The sequence below is a fragment of the Anarhichas minor genome, unplaced genomic scaffold (genome assembly GCF_050575085.1).
Source record: "Anarhichas minor isolate MPS153535 unplaced genomic scaffold, ASM5057508v1 ptg000007l, whole genome shotgun sequence".
In the NCBI taxonomy this organism is placed as follows: Eukaryota; Metazoa; Chordata; class Actinopteri; order Perciformes; family Anarhichadidae; genus Anarhichas; species Anarhichas minor.
This window is the reverse complement of record NW_027466453.1, coordinates 14,513,974-14,536,600: the sequence shown is the minus strand read 5'-3', so window position 1 is coordinate 14,536,600 and position 22,627 is coordinate 14,513,974. Positions and strand designations below refer to the sequence as shown.

The 22,627-nt window shown below is 47.8% G+C and overlaps 1 protein-coding gene across 1 annotated transcript; it reads right to left on the bottom strand.

Annotated features, from left to right (window-relative positions):
* Positions 1-6,575: 6,575 nt before the first annotated feature.
* axin2 (axin 2 (conductin, axil)) lies at positions 6,576-22,219 on the bottom strand. Its single transcript, XM_076086027.1, has 11 exons — positions 21,614-22,219; positions 19,402-20,327; positions 17,682-17,813; positions 15,423-15,525; positions 13,367-13,507; positions 12,759-13,276; positions 12,476-12,652; positions 12,146-12,361; positions 11,865-11,999; positions 10,949-11,098; positions 6,576-8,240 (listed from the first exon to the last, which is right to left on the bottom strand). The coding sequence occupies exons 2-11, from the start codon at positions 20,208-20,210 to the stop codon at positions 8,114-8,116; spliced, it is 2,508 nt and encodes an 835-aa protein (XP_075942142.1). The 5' UTR covers positions 20,211-20,327; positions 21,614-22,219; the 3' UTR covers positions 6,576-8,113.
* Between the last annotated feature and the right edge of the window lie 408 nt (positions 22,220-22,627).

Here is a 22,627-nt window from a genome sequence, read left to right as displayed (position 1 = left end):
CCAGCATGGATCTTTTTTTTCAGCTGTAGTCTGTTCTTATGGTTTACAGATTTTGGCTATTTGCAACTTAACCGATTATAAGTTTCAGTGTAGTAATTACGTTGTTCCCTTGTCCTATTTATGTTTCATGTTTCACTGCGTATGTGCTCATGTTTCACTAACTACAGTAGCGAGCCGTGACTCTCAAACCTCGGCGCTCTGACCCCCCCCCCCCCCCCCTTACCTCGTTGGAGGGAAAAAGCAAACTACCAGCCTCGCTTACTGTGCCCTCTCTTATAATACTGCAAAAGGTACTTATGACAATCCCAGCTCTTAGAAATGCAACAACCAAAGAGAACGAAGAGAGTGAGAGTTCACCAAAACAAAAAAACAGATCATTTCTAAAGCAAAATGCAAATCCTCCTTATCCAAACAGCATCATCACGTCAGTGGAGTAGAGCGACATCGGGCTAACCGACCACACAAAACCACCAACACCTCATGTAAACCTATAACACCATGACAGCACACACACACACACACACACACAGACGAGCATTAGAGACACACACTTCAGAACCATGGACAGTGGACAGTGATCATGGCAGTTTGAACCCCACCACCACGAGCAATACTGTTCATAAATAGCATTATTAGATTGGCACAGCGGTCTATTAAAGATACATGTTATGGATCATTTGGGAAAACGGCCATTATGCATAATTAAATGTTGGTAAACTTACAGATTGTAAATCTGTAAGGCTGCATGCAAACAAACATTCCCCAAAAGCGAACATGTAGAACCTTTAGATAGACATCCACAGGGAGAACAATTTGCTCTCTTCCAGTTTTCAACATATTCACAACAAGTCAAAAACCAAACAAAGAGGCGTTCACGAGGACAGCTACGTGTTCTCTTCCTGTTTTCAACGCGTTAGGCTGAAAGTCACCAGTTAACATGGTCGCTTGATGAACCGAAACACCCAAATGAACCTCACCAAACAACAACATTAATGGCAGCAGCAGCCAGAATAAAACCAGTTCGCACGGCGGCCCGTTGGATTCAGTCACGTACGTGTTGATGATCTCGTTTCTTCAAAACGGGGATAAACTTCCTAAATCAGAAAGTCCATCTTTGGCGCAGGTCTCTACGCCAAACAGCAAGCAAGTTTAAATGCACCTTAGTTTGATGCACCATGTCTTCCTCAAAGATACCTATAGCATGTCATAGTAATGCTTTCAATAACTTCTCCAGTTAAACCAAAGGAGATGTTCTTTTTATCATTAATTGTTGGAATTGTTTTATTCTTTACATACATTGAATTGTATTCTTGCCCGTAGAATCATTTTATTTCACTAAAGGCTTTCTAGGTCACAGTGATATGTATCTCACAGATATAATTAGTACCAATTACCATATAGCTCTTGCTAAGTAACTTCCAAATGATGAAAATAAAGACTATTAACCTGTAAAATAAAGCATTACGGAAATGAGCTATCCTGATGAAATAATTGTTGTGGGTAATTCTTAAAAAAAAAAGAGTTTATCATATAAAATCAATGCCCTTTCATTGTGGCCTTTTAGTGTGTGCATGTGTGTGCATGTGTGTGTGTGGGGGGGGGGGGGGGGGGGGGGGCACATGTAAAACAGCTCTTTACCCAGAGGGCTTTGGAGTTATGTGGGTGTTGCTTGTATCTAACATAATATATGGGGGGGGGGGGGGGCTGTGGTTTGGTGTTCACATGGTTCACAGTCTAACTTTACTACATACAGTGAATTCACAGAGCCCAGAGGCATCGCACTCATATGCTCCCACTCAGTTACAAGCAACAAGAAAGCTTATCTAGGACACTGGAGATACACAGAAGTAGACGGTTACAAAGGAAATATGATAGATGTGTAATATGAGAACGTGTCCTTGAATTCTGTGCGTACTTCAGTGAAGGGGAAAAGCTTGCCTTTCTGATTTGAGTGTGAGGCTGATTGGTTGTGACCCTTTCTGGTTCATATGCAGGGGGGCATGAGAGCATCCATATTGTTTAATAATCAGTGGGATGTTTAGATTGTAGACGCAGGTTGGAGCAAAGAGAAGCCAGACCCACCATCTCTGCATGCAGCGCCCCAAACAAGAACCACATGTCTTGGTTCTTTAATTCTCTCTCTCTCTCTCTCTCTCTCTCTCTCTCTCTCTCTCTCATACCCCACTTCCCTCTCTCCGCCCCATCTTCATGCTGCAGACTCTCCCCGACCCCTCAGCATGGGAAAAAAAAACGTGGAAGCTCAAAGATTCAAAAACACATGTGGTTAGCCATAAAACTTCACATGCACTCTGTGTACACCCCCCTCCAACCCCACTCTCCCATCTCCTCCAACCACTCAACAGCCGACACACATACGGCGACCTACAAGGAGGAGAAAAGTCATACATGAGGAGACGAGGAAACAATGGGAGGAGAGGAAGCAACATCAGGCAACAATCTCAGCTGTCTGCGGTGGGGAGCAAAAACAAAGTTTTTTTGGGGGGGGGGGGGGGGGGGGAGTTGGTGGCGGGACAATGGCGACAGTCAGAAAGAAGGTGACTGCAGGCTACCATTCCTGCACGGGCCCAGAACAATGCCTATCCTGTGGCTTGCCGGGGCTGCGCTGTGCACCAGGTGAAATTCAAGACAAACGTAAACACCAAAAGAGGACAATGGCGCTCGCTCTCTTTACAAAAGATGCTTTTTCCTCCAGCTGCAGGGAGGATGCACACAGAGTCCCCCGGCGCGGCCCGACCAGCTATCATACCTCACGTCCTCAGCGTCCTTTTAGCCGCACGCCATCCGACACCGGCGCGCCACACCGGTGGCAGATTGTGTTTCTGGTCGTCTTCATTTCCCAAAGCATTTGTGAAGATACATAATCTCTTCAGATTCTTGCCATGTGATTAGGGAGGGAAATATAATGCCTTTTCTTTCTTTTTTTGGGGGGTGGGGTGGGGGGGGGCTACTTTGGAAGATTTGTTCTCGCCATCAAATGTTTTGGTCACATATGTTGGTCATTAAATTATCAGCTTGTCTTCTAAAAACAGGAGCAATGCATTGTTCCGAGCTTAAAGACGTAGGATATCTTCTCTAATGGTGTTCTGTATTACCTCACTCTCCTATAATGCGTACCTAAATGATGCCTATATTCCACTCGTTCACTAATACTACATTTGAACAGTCTGTAAGCTACAATAATAACCCTGTTAATTTCTTTTTGATGGATAGGTTCTGGTTCTTCTTGGCCAAGCAGCTGTCATCTGAGCATGTCAGCAGATTTGTCATTGGTTGATTCTGAAGGCGGGAGAGTCTGTGATTGGTTCGGACGCGGTATCAGGCAGTATGAAGGCACGCGATTGGTCAGATGGTCGGGGGATCAGCTATACCACAGTGGCGCCTGGCCAGGTTCCAGACGAGGCCCCCTGGTTGACCACAGTCCCATTGCTGTCTGGGTCGATGCCTGTGTGGAACAACTCGCATTGGCTAATCCAGGTTCCAAATGAAGGGGTTCAGGACCCAAAATTGGGGGTCTCACTCTCTCGTATCCATCTATGGTGGAATGATTGGAGTGTATTTAAATGAGGTTGAGGTTCGCGGTGACAGACAGTGAGCAGAGTTTTTCCCATGGCCTCGTTGCTCAGCTGTGCTCTGGTTTGATATTTTAGACTCTACATTAACCTACATTGTGTTTTCATCCAGATTGTCTATTTATGTGACGAAATCCTTCATATTTCAGACTATTTGCACCACTTCATTGCTTTGTAATGGATTTTGACCTCTTTTGTGCTACAACAATCAACTTTTGGAAAGTGACTAGCACAGTAATGACTGCACATCAAAGCTTTGCCTCCACCAATCAAAGCGCATCTGTGTGATCCTTTGGTTCCACTTCCTGTTTAGGTTCCTGTGCCGGCCGTTGTTCACAGTCAGAGGCTTTGATCTCGTAGCAGAAGTTGGATATCATCGGGGGAAACAATAGCAGGCATAGATGTGGACATAAGGGGGGGGGGGGGGGGCACAACTTCGTGCCAATTCATTACAGTCCACAGCTGATTTCTTAAAGTGGTGAGCAGCATTAGGCCCAGATAGCTGTCAATACTGAATAATCCGTGAATGCACGGATTATTACAGCTAGAAAACTCTGTGTGTTTGTGGGGACGTGGCCGGAAAATCTGAATGAAACTCAACTTAATTTGAATTGGACTTGTGTAGTGCCTCTCTAGTCTTGTAGTCAAAGCGCGGTACACTACATGTCAAAAGTATTGTGCTCACATGGTGCATTTTCCTGAATAATCTTGTGTTTTAAGAAATTACCACAAACTATAAACATGGTAGAATTATACCAGTATCGGAGTACCGGTTGGTTTCAAGTTCAGTGCATACTATAAGACGTACTTGATGGAAACTTGGAGCCCAACAGCAAATGTTTTGCCCATGCAGGGCCCCCAAACAGCTTCATCCGGCCATGCATCACGTCATTTTAGTATTTAACTTTAGCCAACAGGTGGCCGTGAAAACTGAGCAAAACACCGTACTCTGATTAGGACTGTGAGATGCCATTAAAAGCTCTGGAAAAACCTGTAAGTGGATCCTGAGTTAAGGTTACTTTGTGAGGCTAATATTGCATTTTCTTTCTCAATTTACCAAAGAATAGCTATAGATGTGGGCGCGGAATCAGAAGCGCAGGACAAATAATGTTCCGTCACCCTCTGACTTGAGATTGAAGTCATACAGATTTTTTTAGCAACCCTCAAATGCCCCCAAATCTTAAAACCCACCTAAAAAAAAGCATGTTTGAATAGCAGCGGAGAGTCTACCCAGCCCGGTGCACTCTTCAAAAAGATGACCCCATCTAAAATAGCCCTCTACACAAAGACGGGTTCACAAGGCCTTCTGACAGTGGAGCGCCGCTGAGTGAGAGCCTCTTAGTTCTAAAGAGTCCAAAGGATGGCCTTCAAGTGTATGCACTGACCTTTGCTGATGAAAGAGCCGAAAATGGTACTTTAACAATATCATGATGCCCTTTCAATATGAAAGGCCGCATAAGAAACACTCTTAGCCAATGAAACTTTAAAGGAGCGCGGGTGGCAGAGGAGCGCGCTGTGCAAAGTATGTGGGAAGATTATCAGAGTCGTGATGTGAAGCTAGAAGCTATTACAAGTTTAAATTAAATAAGGCATCATGTAAGGTAGCCTGTACACTGTGACCCTAGCCTTCTGTACATCTTAGTTATGGTCCCAGTATGGCACCATTTAATGTGTCACAGTCGTTCCAGTGAGCCAGCATGCACACTAAATGGAACAGGGCCATAATTAATGTTAATAGTTACACCTGTGTTGACGCTGCATTGACACGTTAACATATAGCTGCTGTGAAAAGGGCCGATTGCCGCGTGGCTTAGAGCCACAGAGGGAGTAGGGACGTTATTAAGAGAGACGGACTAACACGTTGTTTATTTTAGTCTTTTTAGGAGATTTGTTGACAAGAAAAATGTAGGAAAGCACCTACATTTAAAGGGCAGATGTTTGATTTTCGTGGACGGCTCTTCTGTGTGGAGTTTGCATGTTCTCAGCGTGGGTTTTCTCCGGGTTCTCCGGCTTCCCCCCCCCCCCCCCAGTCGAAACACGTGGTTAATTGATGATCTGAATTGCCCGTAGGTGTGAATGTGAGTGTGAACGGTCGTCTGTCTCATGTGATTTCCTGGCGACCTGTCCAGGGTGTACCTCGCCTTCGCCCAATGTTCCCAACCAGCTGGGATCAACTCAAGCCCCCTCCGACCCTGAAAGGGATCAGCGGTTACAGGTGATGTATAGATGTTGCTTTTTATTATACCTGCATCTCAGTTCAAACGTAACATTTGTACTGGTGGTGTGACCTTATGTGTGGAGATCTTTTTAATGTAAAATGTCCTCTTTGTGTTTCCGTATGAAGCTGCAATGGAAGGATAGTGACACTAAATATTTTTGTACTAAAATGTCTAACTTTAGAAGATACTCACTAGGATGCAGCTTAATTAAAGAAGAGGAGGAAAGATTACAGCAACTAAAACCTGATCACATGTTGATGATGGCACCTGACTATTGTTTTAAGACTGACTGTAAAAAATGCAAAGCTGTCCTTTAAAGACAGAATTTAATAGTAAAACATTTTACCCCTCAGACTCCCGATGATCTTACCTATAAAACCTACATCCATGCAGCAGTCTGAGACCTCACACTCAGTTCATGAAGTGTTAACCAGCTGGGTAAAATGTACTTATGGCATGCATTCTTGTCAAATGTCTCATTAAACACACACTCTTCCTCTCTCTCCCTCTTACCCTTAAACACACAGAGGCTCTGGTGGCCAAATTAATGCTGCATGTTTAAATTTCCAACAGGGAGTAAATTAAGAGCTGATAATGGAGGCAAATCTGCCGGAGATTTCTCACCGGATCCAACGAGCTGCACTCTCCGCAGCGGGGTGTGTGTGGTGAAGTTTGAGACACACACACACACACACACACACACACACAAACATCACCATCCCCTAATCACAAGACACACACACACACACAAAACCATAGGAAGCCATTTGCTAATTTGAAAAATAGAACATTTTAATAAAGGCTGCATCTCTTCATAATTACAATAATTAAAGTACCGAGGCATCTTTTCAACTGAGCTCTATAGAACGCATTATTTACAGTTTACAAGTGGAGCCAAGGAAGCCATGAAAAATATTATAAAACATAAAACATGATGAAACGGATACTAAAAGGCATAAAAATATCTTTTCAACATAAGGCCCCTTGTAAAAACCAAGGGAGTAACAGGACCCTGAAAATTGGGTAAAACACGGCAAGAATCCATGTAGGCACAGCTACTGTACTCAATTAAAACACTATGGACATAGTGTATAAATCACCACCACCTGCAGCTCATAGTGCAGGTTTCAAATACACACAGAGTAACTCTACTCAGTCACACAATCACATAGGTAAGCACGTTGGGGAGCACACGATAGAGCTTTTTGTTGGTAAATATTAATATTGGTGTAAACACATTTTGGGGACTCTAGGACCTGTTCAGGGCAGTTTCCTCTTCGTTAATACGTAGGCTATTTGTGCGATGCCTGCGCCGCTGAAACAAAGGCACTAAGACGCGACAGATCAAGGCGAGCTGGGCACAGTCCCAGAGATGGGAATTAAACATTAATGGCATTTTTGTTCTTTTTCCCCCCATTTTTTTGTTCTCCCATAGTACACTCGGAGCCGATGGGGACATATAGCACTGCAGTAGTAAATATATTATCAAACTTTTAAGTGATAGAGAGCCACTCTCAAAGCTTCAGCAGTAAGCTCTCCGGACAAGAGATCGGAGATGACGTCCCGCTAAATCTCCAGGAACAGGAGTGGAGTTGTTTTTGAAGAGGTATTTTTGAAGTTTACAGTTCAATATGAGGGGCAGAAAATGAATAAAACCCATTTCCTTTTGCCTGAGAACCGACGCTCAGAAGGAAGGAAGGGAATAAAATCATGGATTGTGGAAAATTGGAGACGTTTCTCCAACTCCAAGCAGCTTGTCCATGGAGGAGTAATGGGGGTTTAGGGGGGGCAGGGGTGTTTCCAATAAATAGCAATAGAAATCTTTACACAGCAATACGAGCATCACAATACAATGTACATGTATACCTGCGTATACATATTAGCGGCGTGCTAGCGAGTGCCCGTGGGCAGATGCCAGCACAGGCAGGGTCGGGTAGGCCGTCAGTCTCACATTTGAGCCCACCGCCCGGCTTCTTTGAGGAGTGGTCATTCACCTAGAGTCTCTATTTTCTCTTCTGGATGTTTCAGTCCAGCAAAGCAGTCTTATTTTCTTCACCTCGAGGAGGGCTTTTCACATGATAGTCCTGTAATGGCGATAACTTGTCCTCCTTCCTTTTTGTTCCTCCGATCCATCTGCCCAAAACGTCGTTAACATTCCTTCAGCGGCATCTCCGGTCCGACAGCCTTAGCTTAAAAGACACATACTCTGTGTGTGTGTGTGTGTGTGTGTGTGAGCATATGGAGGGAGTACATCCACGGAGGTGTGTGAAGAGTCCGTTTTAAAATCCACAACATGGGAAGGTCTCACTCCATCCGCTCCACCTTGCCCAGGATCTTGCCCTGGTAGGTGGGCAGCAAGGAGCCGTCGTCCGACACCTCCTCAAAGACGGCGCCGCACTCGAACTCATCGCTGGCCTTCTTGAAGTAGTACCTTTGACAGAGAGAGAGAGAGAGAGAGAGAGAGAGAGTTAACACCTGAAGACAAACGCTGGACTCAAAATACAGTCAAAAGAAAGACCCTAAAAGTCAAACCCCCCCTTTGACCTTTTTAAAAACACCATGCCTCATTTCCACCAGCCATGAAAAAGCCACTCGGTACACAATCATGCAAGCCCGCTGAGCTGCAGACTGACTCCTCAGGGTGGGGTCGTAACCTGCTCGCTTACTCTCTCCCCTCCCTCCTTTCCTTCTCTCCTTTACTTCCACCTTTCCCTTTTCTCCGTCGTGTTGTTGTGAGTTCGTACCCCGGCTAACTGGGGCCAATTAGGCCAGTGTACAAATGAAGGGGTCCTTTGACAAAAGGTTGAAATTTTGGGTGCCTGCAAGTCTGTCCATCATCAAACCCCCCCCCCCCCCCCCCCCCCCCGACTCCGACACACGTTAGAGGACACACATGCACTGGCTTTCACTCGCTTCTCATCCTCGTTTCATTATTATGGGGACAAAGGAAAGAACAGAGACAAAGTGGAGGAGGAGGAGAGAGAGCAAGCAGTACACCGTGTACTTCCTTACCCCCGTTGATAACGTGAGCTCTCGCTGAGAGCTATAGGCAGGGCAGCCGACTGACAACTTTCTGTGCGTGTGTGTAGGGAAAAACTAAAATCTAAAAAGGAGGGGCTTCTCGTCAGCCATGACTTCACTGGGCCATTAATGATGCAACCCCCCCATCCTCATTTTAGAGGAAGAGAAACCAGCAGGGGTGGGCTGGTTGGTGCGTCTCAGAATCCACTCATTAACTATGTCATGGAAAAATGCCTCCATGTGCTCCGTGTGTGGGGTGACTGGAATGCGGGTATGTTTGTGAGCATTTTGTTTTTAATGAGACGAGAGAACACGCGATTCTTAAAAAAAGGCCTCGGAGTGCACACACGCCGATCGGCAAGACGGCGGTCAGTCTGATAAAAAAAAGGGAGGAGTCTCTCTCAGGAAACTAAAGTGAGTAAATAAGAGGACATGAAAGAGCACAAGACACGCCTGATAACTGTATCCACCTTTACTATACGGACGAGGAAAAACTTAAAAGTGGAGCCTTCCTAAAACAAATCTTCAAAGAGCCGTGATATTTTCTGCTTAGAGACACAGACAGAGACACAGAGAGCCTGAATTTCCACTGGAACATGTTTTATGTGGCTAGATCTGTTTCCACCCCCCCCCCCCCCCCCCCCCCTGCTCTCACTGACATCTGGCACCAATATCGTCTGGCAGGCGCGGCAGTACTGTTCTTTGTTGAACCGCTGCCATGTTGAAATGACCCAACTCCACACATTTTCTGGCTGCTATTAAAGCGCCGCGCAGCTCTATCCAAAATAATGTGGATGGTATGACACAGGAACTGAGACAGTGAGCTAGAGAGAAGAGAAGAAGATGGGGGGGGGGGGGGGGGGGAGCAAACAGACAGATGTGGACAACTCTGAGCTTAAGCGCTTGTCACATTTGATGATCCAAAAAACGCTGTACGCATCTGGACAGGAAGAATTCTCTCTTTTTTTTCTCCCCGCTTTATCCTCAAGGAATAGTTTGATACCTGTAATTATTAACACAATACTAAAGCCCGCGCTTATCCCGGAGACCATAGCAGCCTTAAATGCAATAAATGTTTGATCTTTTCCCTTTAATGCCAACTGGAAAGGAGCAATCAGAGCAGAAGATCTCTCTCTGCAAACACACATCGAAGCCGCGCGGCCTCAGCCGGGGCACTGAAGTACAGCAAACAAGCGAATCTGGCATTGAACAATCTGCCTTTTAAAAATATCCATAAAATGATTACAACATGTGTAAACACTGTGCATGTTCAACGCAAGCACATTCAAGCATGCGCACAGCGCGCACACACACACACACACACACACACACACACATCAGGGCAGGAAAAAAAAGAGCCCCTGATAGCATCAGTGAAGAATTTGCACGCTGGCCATTTGTGCGAGTCTTTGTTGGTTGAAATGAAAGAGGCCGGGGCTTCAAAGCCGTGTGTATTAAGTGTGCCTTAGCATGGAAATCAATACCAGATGGGACCCAAATCGCTGCAGTTCAAACTCTTCCACTAACCCCCACACCACCCTCCCTCCACTCTCCCTCCCGTCCTTTCCTTTTCCTTGCATCCCCCTCAACACGTACATACAAAAACCACAGAGGCTAGAATCTGACCGCACGCACACACACACACACACACACACACACACGCACAGGAAGAAACACTGATAACAACGCTCCACATAGATGTGGATAAAGCATATGTGAATGACAAAAATATATATATATATATATCGGGTCTTTAAGGTCACAATTTACCACTAGACGGTGTCGCTTGAAGCCTTTCAGCCAGCGAACATTAGACGCTAGCTTCAGTTTGAGGTTTCCCGCTTCCACTGAAAAGGTCCTAGAAGTCACCAGGTCAGAGATGAGAGGACACTAATGATCACAAATCTCAAATCCAGCCATAACGCTCCCATTTTTTTTTTTGTTTGTACTCCAAAAAGGCAACAGCGTGTGCTCAATCATTGTTTTACATCAAGGCCGATGAGCTGATAGCGTTTTATTACCGGCAATCACAGTATGAAAGAAGCACCGGTGGCAAAAGTCCACCTCGCACCGCATCTTGTAAAACTTTAACCGACATTGATTTTTCCACCTACACACCTGTAGTTGCCCTTCTTGCGGAGCTGCTCCTTGAAGTGGCCCAGGGTGAGACTGTGGCTCTTCATGTTCCTCCGGTAGGGGATCTCCTCACCACAGAAGAAATACGTCACCACCGTCTCGCCTCCTAAACCCTTTTTACCCTCCTTCGTCCTGCAAGTAGACAAAAAGAGAGAGAACGGTGTGTTAGGAGCGGACACACTCACGATACTTAACAAAATATGACCAAAAGAGAAATCGGGAAAAAAAACGGAGCGAAGCTTCTAAGAGACTTTGACGTCAATCTACGACAGCACTGGAGCAGAGGTGCACCAGCAGCACCTCGACTGAGGAAGAACACATGTGAGCGAGTGACCTAGTGCCATCAGTAAGTGTGTACTTATGTGGTGTGTGTGTGCATGGAGAAGGGGGCACAGTATTATCGACTCCCCTTCAGCTATGTCCAAGGCTTTGTAGGCCCGCTTCAGAGGAGCTCTCTTTGCAAAGCTCTGCTCAGCCCCAGCCGACCGCCCGCTCACTGAAGGACGGCCAATAAACATGATACATGAAAGGGATGTCTCAGTCAGGTGGTGCAGTGACTACACACACCCCACACACACACACACACACACACACACACAGCACAAACACGACGCATGCAAACAGAGGCAGAGCCAGGCATCTGTGTGCAAAGCTTAAAATAAACTTTGCAAAGGGGGTCACCTTCTCTTTTAAGTGACTGCATGTGAGTGTGTGCACGTGTGTGATGTGTATGTTTGCACATGACTACTGGTCTGTCTCCCTACGTGAGCAGCGCAAGATGGTGAAGAGTTAAAAGGGTAGAAGTACACTGCAAGGTGGAGGTTATGGCTGAGAAGAGGAGGAAGAGGAGCAGAGAGGAGGAGAGGAGGGGGAGGGCAGGACGCTAGAGGCATCGTACTCTTCTGATTGGAGGCCGGGGCCGGACGCGACGAGGCCGACGGGGCTGGGATTGGCCAGAGACAGAGGGGCGGACCCCTCAGCCTGGACAGGCACTAGGTGGCTCTTCTCTTGCTGGAGACTGGACATCGGATGCCTGGGAGGAGATACGGCATCAACTTTAATACGAGGATCGACAATACACACTGATCTTTCGGGACATCAATAATTAAGAAAAACAAATATATAAATCATAAGGGGCTAAGGGCAATATACAGCAACTACTCTCTAGTTTCTGTGTACCTTTGCTTGGTGGTCTTGGTGGAGACCTCCTCCAGCCTGCGGCAGGCCTCCTCCAGCTGGGCCAAAGTGTTGGGAGGGGGCAGGGGCGGCATGGCCGGGTCCTGGATGAACGGCTGGGCCGGCTGGTGGCTACGCAGGTGGCCGCAGCTTCCGCCCCCACCCCACGTGTGCGTCTGCGCGGAGGAGCCGCCGAAGGTCTTCTTGGTGCTCTGGATGCTGCAAGGGAGAAAGGAAACAAGACTACACACATCAGCAACATGAAATGGCGGGACATGAACTTAGACTAAAACTCAAGTAAAAAAAAAACAGGAGGTCCATGCGACAGCTTACCTGTGAGGCTTGTGCCTGCCTTGTCGTTTACTTTCCAGGATCCACTGCAGCACGTTCTGGGCGGGGTCTGTTGTGTCGCTGGGCAGCTGTGAAGGCCCGCCGTCCTCCATCCACCGCTCTGCTACTCCATCCTCGGCTCCTGAGTGACACACGCGCCTGGACAGAGAGCTGGAACGCCTGGGAGGAAGCGAGAGAGAGAGGATTAGTATCGATAATTGTTAGGCAATCGACACGAGGAAACAGAATTAAAACGAGACAAAGCAAAGAGGTGCTTGCGACTCACCCCACGCTGTCGTCGGTTGAGGCGGCCCCACACATCTCTCTGCCCAGGCTGCGGCTGCGCTGGTAAGGCTGGCACTCGCCGCTGCTGGAGCACAGGCTGTGCACTCTGAGGGCGGCCTCCCTCTCAATCTGCTCCTGAGTCTTGGGAGTGGCGTGATGGTGGATGTAGTGGTGGTGGATGTGTTTTGTGCTCTGCCGGCCCACGAAGGTCCTGTTGGGGCCCGGGGCCAGAGCCCCTTGGTCGGGACTGGAGACGGAAGAGCTGGAGGGCCCCGTCCTCACCAGGGTCTTGATTCCAAAGCCTGCCCGCGTGATGGGCCTGTGCTCCGGGGAGCTGGAGCGAGGCGAGTGGCGGACGACGGCGGGGGACTGGCAGCCGGGGGTCTTCAGGACGCGGGACAGGTGTTCGTCCAGAATGGCCTGGGGGTCCTCGTCAGAGGAGCCGGGGAGGAGGGTCAAGGGGTGGGGAGAGAGCTGGGAAGCGCTTCCCATGATCTCCGTGTCTTCTTTTTCCTCCTCCTGGTACCAAAGCATGCACAATGTATCAGCGGAGCAATTAAAAATACCTGACAGTTGACTTTTCCAGTACAAAAAAAAACTCATACAAACCTCCTCAATCTGCTGCAGCTTCTCCTCCAGAGAGTTGATGGTGTCCTGCTTGCTCTTCAGACTCTCCAGGCGGGAGATGAGCTGGGCCGCGAACTCCGACGGCTTCATCAGGACCATCTCCTTGGGAGGACAACGAGTACGCTTTGGGGAGAAGGACATACGTCAGCCACTGTATCGTGTATATGTGTCATAACCTCCATGATCGAGCCCCAGCTCGCTCCTACAAAAGACATCCGTACTCCTCTCCCCCTCGTCGGTCTACGTTTATGCATTGTTCTCCACCAGCGCCACCATCGGTGGTACTGATCAGGGCACTCTCACGGGCACCCAGGGCTACGGGGTTGTTTCAAGGGGTGTGTGGTCATGCTGGGCCGGGCCTCGGCTGGTTCCCTCTGTCATCATCAGCGGGCCTCTTTAAAGTCAGCTCACTTCAAAGGCTTCCTCGTCAAATATCAAACACTCAGTGGGGCGGCGGAGGGAGGGACGGAGGGATAGATAGATGGGAAGCAGTGGCTTTACATCTAGGAATAAAAGCCACATATCAACAGGGGGTGGAAGAGAACTCCAGGGAGGAAAGGATGAGGGATTAAAAAAAGAAAAAGAAATGGGAGAAGTTGAGATGCAGTGATGTGTGCTCGCAGGGGGGGAGAGAAAGAGAAAATGAAGAGAGGGAAGGACTGAAAGAAAGATAAGAGATAAAAAAGGTGCCAGAAAAAGGATGAGAGATCAGAAAGGTTGAGGTAATTTATTCCCCCCCTTGTCACACACTGGGCACCTTTGAGGTACACTATAGTGACAGTATGAGAAGGACTGTGTGTGTGTGTGTGTGTGTGTGTGTGTGTGTGTGTGTGTGTGTGTGTGTTCGCACACATCTTAAATTATTTGCATTTTTGCACAGGGGCTTTCTTGATTTTTCTTCCTCTTTTTTGTGTGTTTCTCCTATCCCTTTGTAGTAGGGATGAAGGGGAGAAAAAGAGTGAGAAAAAGAGGCTCTGTCTGATGGAGCCTGGGGCTGCTGCGCCATGGGAATGGAAGCCATCGCCAAAAATCAGACGGGAAACCAAAACAAGAACAAAAAGCGAAAAGCAAAATAAAAGCAAAAGGGGGACAGTGAGAGAAGAGTGGCGACAGCCAATCTGTGGATGCTTTCCTCAGACAAGTAACACTTGCTGCATGTCTCATAATGTTGACAAAAAAAGGGGGTCACGGCAAGTTTACTTTAACAAGCTGCTTCTGTTACTTCGACTTCGGCGAGACGTCAACCTCTCTGTGTCGGACCTCCTTTTCCTGTTCTTCTCTCAAAGTGAAGTTAGCCTCTTCTTGAGCCTTAAGCTACCACCTCCCCTCTGACCCACTGAGGGCTCACATGACACGCTCTTCCCTAAGATCCCATACTTTTAGGGGAGGGGGGCTGGCTGGCTGTGTGTATATGTAGGGGGGGGGGGGGTGGGTGGGGGGGGTGCTGTGGAAAGAAGAAAAAAAGGGGGCCAGCTCTGTTGGAAGTTGTCACTTCCCTGTGCGTTTGCTCCATTCATCCTCGGATCAAAGCGCTGCCTGTGCGTGTGAATGTGTCGGAGTATCTTTGTGTTTTCGTTGGGAACCGGGCTGATTTCAGAGCCCTCGGGATAAAGCGGCAGAGATCTTCCTCACTTCTCCCTGTTCTCCATATTTACAGCATCGGTGGGGAAGAAAAAAACAAAAAACCCTGGCGTGTTCCGAGCGCTGCGGCGATAAACAGCTTAGAGACCCCCCTCGTCTCCCGCAGACTTAAAGGAACCCTAATGGGGGTGTAGGTGACACCAAAGGTAGCGAGAGGGCTCCTGTGTGTGTGTATGTGCACTTATAATAGTGTGTGTGTGTGTGTGTGAGGCTGAGTCTCCGACGTTACCCTTCAGATCTTTGCTCGTGTTGAATTGAGAATGCCGAATACAGTTTGTGCCGTACTATTCATAGAACCAAGAGAGACCCAGAACTGAGGGTGGTATGGAAATTACACTGTGGGGCCCAGGTTCAAAAAGACTTTGGAGCACATGTGTGTGTGTGTTTGTGTACTTACAGGGAACGCAGGCATAGAGACTTGACTGTTCATCCTCATGTTGCGCTGCATCTCTCTGTGTAGCTGCTTCTTTGAGCCCAGTTTGTATGGAGGGATGCCATCTCTGGGGGAGAACAGACAGGCCACCAAAGGTCAATTACCTAATCGGATACATCATTGAAGACCAAACAGCCACTCAGGAAGAAGCTTATTAGCTAACTGGGTAGATCAAACAAAGTTCAAGCGAGAATAAATCCAATCAATTAATTCTCCCGTCCATTTGAGAACAAAACTAAGATACTCAGGAGGTGAATCATGCAGCATTTCCGTTCTTGTTTGTGTGTCGGAGCAGACCGGGTCACACGGTTCTGAGTGAGCTGGTACGAGGGTTTGTTTGCCCTAGAAATGACATTTTCATCTCTGGCTCCAGCACAGAACTGGCCGTCCTGCTGGCCATTTCCCTTTCAACACTACACACACACACACGCACACGCACTCTGCAGTCACAGTGTGCTCTGCTGGCCAGAAGTAGCGTCAGCATTAGCATTCCCCTACTGACTTCTATGTTGAGCGGAGGACACCGTTAGCATTAGCAACTCATTATACCGATTCAAAGAGTTACTGCGGGACAGGACCCGAGGGTGCAGCTAACCTGGTTAAATCTATCTGAGGGACCGAACGGCTGACTGGCTAGAAAAAAATTGAATCAAACAACAAACAGCAAAGCTGGAGCTTCAAACTGAAGCACTTGACAGTGCAAAACGCCGTCTTTTCTCCATGCTAAACAGCAGCTTTCTGGTGACCTAGCCTAACTGAGGAGCACTTTTCCACTTTTGCTTTGAAATGCCACAGTCATGCGCATAAGCAACACCAACACCACCCCCTCCTCCTCCTCCTCCCAATCTTCATTTGGCAAGCGCTGCCGCAGCCAGCCTCTGATCTCCGCACATCAAAAGGCTGGTTTGTAAGATAAGGTAATGTTTGAAGTCTGCGCAGCTGCATTCCCCAGCGTCCAAGCAAATCCATAAATAAGATATAAGCAAAAATCCCCCCCCCCCCCCCCCCCTCTTTCTCTTCCCACTGAAAAAAACCCGCCTCCTCCCCCGTTGCTTTCCCCCTTTTCTATTCTTTTCTTTATCTGTAAGTGAGATTCAAATGTTTACGGGTCCCTTTCAACTGACCTAAAGAGAGGCAGATATTCTGATCAAGGCCAGAGCAGGCAGGAATTGAGGTGTGTGTGTGTGGGTGTGGGGGGGGGGTCGAGTCCCTGCGGCCACGGCTTTGTCACCACGCTGGGCAAAGTACAGCAGAATAGGACTATATGGGCCTCGGCCTCTTTGAAGCAGAGCTGTCTAGAGATATGCCAGAGCAAGGAGCCTGTTGTATAAAACAACACTCTTTATAGCCGCCATATTTATGTGCAGCCCAGCCCACTGAACATCAGTGTGTCAGTATCTTTAGCTAGGTCATGGTTAACCTCGCTGCTTCAGTGACATCATCCACGTAGGCCTCGACGCCTCCCATGTGAGATGAAGTAAAAGCAGAACTTGTACCAAGAGTTTTCTGCTTTCCGGTCGAAAAACCAGCTGACCCGAGCGAGCTCTTTGGCCTTGAGCCGTGCGCCACGCAATGACTTCACAGCGGCCCGCCACTTGAGAGATACGTGATTACGCCAAAGTAATCCCTTTGAAGAACGAGGCCCCAGGCACGTACAGAGATAAGCACGAACCACATGTGGACAGAGGCAACACAACACTGAGGACGATTAGCCAACTCCTTGATTAGTCACTCCGTAGGCGGCTAATCAACAACGGTTTTGATACACGCAAAGCTGCCAAACATTTGCTCACTTCACGAGTAAAATGTGGATCTTTCTCTGTTTTATTGTAAAGTGAACATCTTTTGTGATTGTTGGTCTGACAACACAAGCTGCAAGAACTGAACTCAATCAGTTAATAGAATAAAGTAATAACTTAATAAGTAAACGATCCATTAGTTGAACCGTTGTCTTACTCACAGTGTCAATTGATGCACTAAGTGTACAAAGTCTCTCTTCATTTACAGTGTAATGTTAAAAATATAAACAAAAAGAGTGTTGTGTTTAGAATATAATGGGATGGCACTCACTCCGTGGCCACAATTCACCAATATTCTCACTACAACAAACCATTCTTAAGTTGTCACCTCATTTAACATTCCTGAAACACCCTTGTGTGTTGGCACTCTCTCACACACACACACACACACACACACACACACGTTTGGTTAATATTCACTTACACACTGCTGTCAGTCACGGACATGGCATCGTCGGTCAGGGCGTCACTGGACACCTCGCTGTCGTTGGTGCTGCTGACGGGGGCGAAAGAGCCCACATGGCCGGGGATGAGAGGGTCTCCTCTCTTGTACGATCTGGGGCGAGGTTACAACAGAAGTCAGATCAATACCAATGCAACACTATGACACAGTAGCCAACAGGTGGGTGACATCTCATTAGTATTCATTGATTAATGTGTGAATATGACTTTTTCATGAATGAATGTGAGCAGCTACTCCGAGGCCTGGCAACCTCCGCCCCTCAGATATACGCTAATCTGCACGGGGAACGCTGTGGGTTTCCTCCCGTTGCCCCATTTATGTTCTCTTAAACAGCCCCACAGTTTCTCTCTTTCCATTTCTCTCAGTCACACTCACTCTTTCCTCACCACTCATCTCCTGCTGTGCATGCATTCTTGCCATGGTACAGGAGGAGGAGAAAAGGGGGGAGAAAGAGAGAGAGAGAGAGCAGAAGCATGAGTGTGTGTCAGAGAAGGAAAGAAAGGGGGGGGAGGTGGGGGGGGTCTTCGTGAGGGAGAGACCCAGCAGGACTAAAGCTGAAGGCCCCCAGCTCCAGGCTGACCTTCAGAGGGGCTTGCAAAGAGTCAGGTATTTAACACAGCTGGCCTTGCATTCTTCCCTCCCTGCCTCTCTCTCACCCCCTCATTTATCCTTTCTCCTCCCTCCCTTTCTTTCATGAGGTGCACTGCCCCCTCCCTCTCTCTGTCCTTCCTTTCCACTTTCTTTCCCCCTCCCTTTCGCTCTAAAAGCAGGCTTCGTAGTCCCCATTCCCCGAGTTTTCAAAAGGAAAAAAATAAGATAAAAGTGAAGGGGAGTCGAAAGGGGGGGGGGGGATCAGAGGAGAATTGACGCAAACAAGAAAAGAGGGAAGAAGAGAGCGAGAAGGGTTTTGGGTGTTGATTTTGTACTGTAGCTGCTGCCGTTCGGGGGTTTGTTTTTAAGAGTCAGACGAGAAGAGGTGAGGGAGGAAAAAGGTAGAAATGAGTTCCACATGTTTTGACTGTGTGAGGGGACAACGAGAGGACCGCACTCCTCACTTTGAGCAACAAGCGTCACACTGAAAGGAAAGTCCCCAATACTCCTGTCACCACGCACGAGCTGTCAGTCCACGCTGTCCAGAAGCAGGTATAGCTGTCAGTTTGGATAGCTCGTCATACTCAAAAAACAACTTGTAATTCAGTGTCCCATAGCAATATCGGAAGATGTCCCAATAAAACATTTTATACATTTATAAAAACACTCAAAAAATTTGTTTTCGCTCTTTTAGAAAAGGACCGGCAGAGAGGCAAAGGTCATAATAAACATCACAATGAAGCTCTAAGAGCCGTCTATAGACGCATCTCTCGAGGACAGTGTGGTACAGGAGGAGGCATAGCATAGCAATGTCATCATCTATTATTTGCCGGCTGGGGCCAGAGCCAGCCGGGGCTCTGTGAACCCCCCCCCCTCACAGTGGAAGACGATCCCTCATTCTGCTGGACTATTTGAAAAAGGCCACGGAAATCCGAACGAGAGAGGGGCCAGAGAGAGCCAGACAAGAGTCTTCTACAAACTCCAAATGTGATTTGGAGATGTGTTGGGATGTCTATCATCATGATGTACAGCATGCATTCTGATCTGAATAGTTTTTTTTTTTTTTTTAAATAAGGAGTTGCAGCCATACCTGTATCCCCTCTCCATCACCTCCACCGCCCTCATGGACACGGTGGCCCTCTGCGCCTTCGCCGACAATCCAGCCAGCGCTTTGGCTTTGAAGTCACAACTCCACTCCTCCTCCTCGATGAGCGTGGGCATGTATCCACATCCGACTTTCAGGTCGGCCAAGCCGATCGAGTTCACGTGACTCGGGTTCTCCGCCCCGGTCCTCACGTACTCGAGGTAAACGTCAGAGGTCAGAAACATCTGGTACGCGTTCTCCTCCATGTCGGTCTGGATCTCCGTCTGCGCCTGGTCGAACATCGCGGAGTCGATGTGCTGCTTCTTGATATTATCCCGGATGAAGGTTTTAGTCGCGGGCTTGAGCCGCTTGGCGACAATGCACTCGTTCTCGATGTAGCGCTTGTAAATCGCTTTGGCGACTCGCTGCGTTTTGGTCTCCTTGAGGTCCATTTGCCGGAAGCCGTTGCAGGCGAACCAAAAGTCTAAAGCGTCGACGCATTTCTCCCGCTCCAGGAAGGTCCTGAAGAGGAGCGCGCCGTCCTGGTCCCCGAGCAGAGAGTGCAGAGACTTTGTCCAGCGGGAGAGCGGGGAGTCTGGGGAGGCGCTGCCCTCCGGCTCCCCGAGACCGTCCTCGTTCCTCCTGGTCGCGGATCCGGGAGAGCCGAGCACAACCGACTTGGGGGGCTCCAGGGGTTTCATCGCTAAGAGTTTGCCGGGGTAGCAGGGCGCCTCGCCCTCCTCCCCCGGCACCGGGGGTCGAGGAGCATCTTCTCGGAAACTACTGGCGATGTGGTCCATAAGCGCCCGGCTCATGGCTCTGAAGGCAGCGGCAGAGAGCCCGTGTGTTCCTCCTCCTCCTTCTCTTCTACTGTAATCTCCTCACTCTCTCGTGTCAGCGGGGGGGCTTCTCTCTGGCTGCCCGTCTTCTCTCTGAAACACAAAGTATTGATCTAATCAAAACCAGATCCGCCCCAACTTCAAAGAGAGGGGGGGGGGGGACGCAGTAAGAGTCTCACTGACTTCTGCAGAAAAAAGCCGCTGCAGCAGCATTACATAAACAGCATTTCTTCATATCTCAACCTGGAATGGTTTCTAAACCGATGCGCTATTGGTTAAATTAACAATTTAAAAACAGTGATTTCACACATGCACACAGTGGAGCAGATAAACCACCTGAGCGATGCGCGAGACGAATCTACATCAGCACTACAAGTATAGTAATCACACGTGCGTCAGGCTGATCCCCATTAATAAGTCATTAATCCTCCAAACGGACACGGCTTTATTAATGCTTCCGGAATCCAGCCCGCCTGATGGGTTACAGCCGGGGCTGCCTGCTGCACAATGCCAGCACATGTCCTCTCTACAGCCCGGGCACTTTCTGCTGGTAGTGGAGGAGGTGGTGGTGGTGGTGGGGAAAGTCATTTATACGTTTCAACATCACAGGCGACTAAATCACGTTAAAATTGAGCCTCCCGGTGAGAAGACCTGTAGGACTCTGATGTGGGACAAACTCGGGAGAGATAGAAAAACGTGACCGGTGTAGTTAATCAGAGTTAAACTGGCTGCAGCTGGTCGGTGTGTTTGGAGGACTAACGTTACCCCTGGAGCTTTACACGTTTCAGACACCCACATATATATCGCTCAGTTATCGAGCAGTTTGCTACATTAATGCTTAAAGAAATTAAATGTAACAGATGTCACTTTGTATCACTGACACTCGGTTACAGCTTAAGTGTTGAACTTGTCAGAGACAGAAGAGAAACGACTCTTTATCTTCATGTACCAAATGTTATAGGCATCTACAAACAAACAATTAAGCAACTCTTATCCACTCACGTTAATACGGACACGTAGTGTTTTTTTAAAAGTTTCTTTAACGTTACATTTAAGGCGAAGAAACGGACTCCTCTCTCTAAACAACGTCCAATCCCAAGTACACCAAAGTCTCAGATCTCGTGGGGGAGGAATTCCACTAAAAGAAACGAGTACTTCTTTGAAATGATCTTCTTTCACTTTTAAAATGTGGAATCAAAAGCATACCGAAAAGAAAAACGAGGTGAATTACACAGAAACGCTTTTTTTTTTGGTGTTTTTTTTAAACGTAAGAAAAGCGGGTCATTTCCCCCCTGAACGTTACTTCAAAGGCGAGTCAACCGCACATCAAAGGGAACTCCAACGGGGGCCAGTTTGAGGACTCACTCGTGTAAACTTACCATCGATCCACGAGTTCTCTCCTCAAATTAAACTCCGGTTTTTTTTTTTTTTTTTATCCACACACAAAAAAACGCGTATAATCCACAGTACTCGTCTCCGCGACGCGTCCACATACAGTCCGTTCAGGTTCGAGTCGGTTTATGGTGAGAAGAAAAAAAACTCGAGAGGAGAAGAAAAAAAAAAATAGCGCTTTTCTCTCCCTCCTCCTTTTCTCCTCCCTCTGGTTTCAGGCTGCCATGCCGCACGTTAGGTCTCTCCTGTAGGCGACTCCAACACCGACTGAGCCGACAGGCTGGAGCAGCGCACTTCAAAGTGAGGAGCCGACTGCCGAGGTCCCGACAGCTGCATAAAAAACAATGGCAGCTTCGTTCCTCCGACAAGAACACCAAAACAAGTGTCGGAGCTGCGCAGAAACGTTCACTTCTGAATGAAACGTATTTTTTTTTTTTTTAAAAGGTTGCTCGGTTTATTTCCCCCTAACAGCGAGCTGCTTTTTATTTTATTTGCCACGTTTTTACCAATCTTTATTTCCCAGATCACGAAGTTGCAGCTGCACAGCGAGGACCTTATCAAAGAGAAGTAATCTTGAGCCAACTCCCCGAGGCTTTGGAGCGGCAGAAGTAACTGATCTGCCGCCCCAATAGCATTATCGCTACAATCCCTCTGTTGCTACATCAACTTTAAAGACGCAGGGATCCTTTTCTTTTCAAGACCCGCATGGTTCTTGAGATTAACCCGTTGGAGAACCCGGGGAAGCACAATGCACGCACTGGCGTGCATCAAATGGCACGTTCATGTGCTCGTATATGAATTTTTGGTCACGTTACAAGAAGACAAAAGCTCAGGAGAATAATACAACTATGATTTTAATCCCTTTAAGACTATTTGGAAGGTATAGAGATGTCCCTCCTGCATAATTCAAAGACTAGATTAGTCCTAAACCCATGCATTTGAAATAAAAGTCACAATCCGCAGATGTCCTTCACATAAAACATGTTGCAGCAAATCAAATA

Coding starts and splice junctions, on each gene's coding strand:
- axin2 (XM_076086027.1), bottom strand. CDS start 20,210: ATGAGCCGGGCGCTTATGGACCACATCGCCAGTAGTTTCCGAGAAGAT. Junction 13,277..13,366: donor AGCTGCAGCAGATTGAGGAG/GTTTGTATGAGT, acceptor CTTTGGTACCAG/GAGGAGGAAAAAGAAGACAC. Junction 11,099..11,864: donor CCCGGCCTCCAATCAGAAGA/GTACGATGCCTC, acceptor GTCTACTTGCAG/GACGAAGGAGGGTAAAAAGG.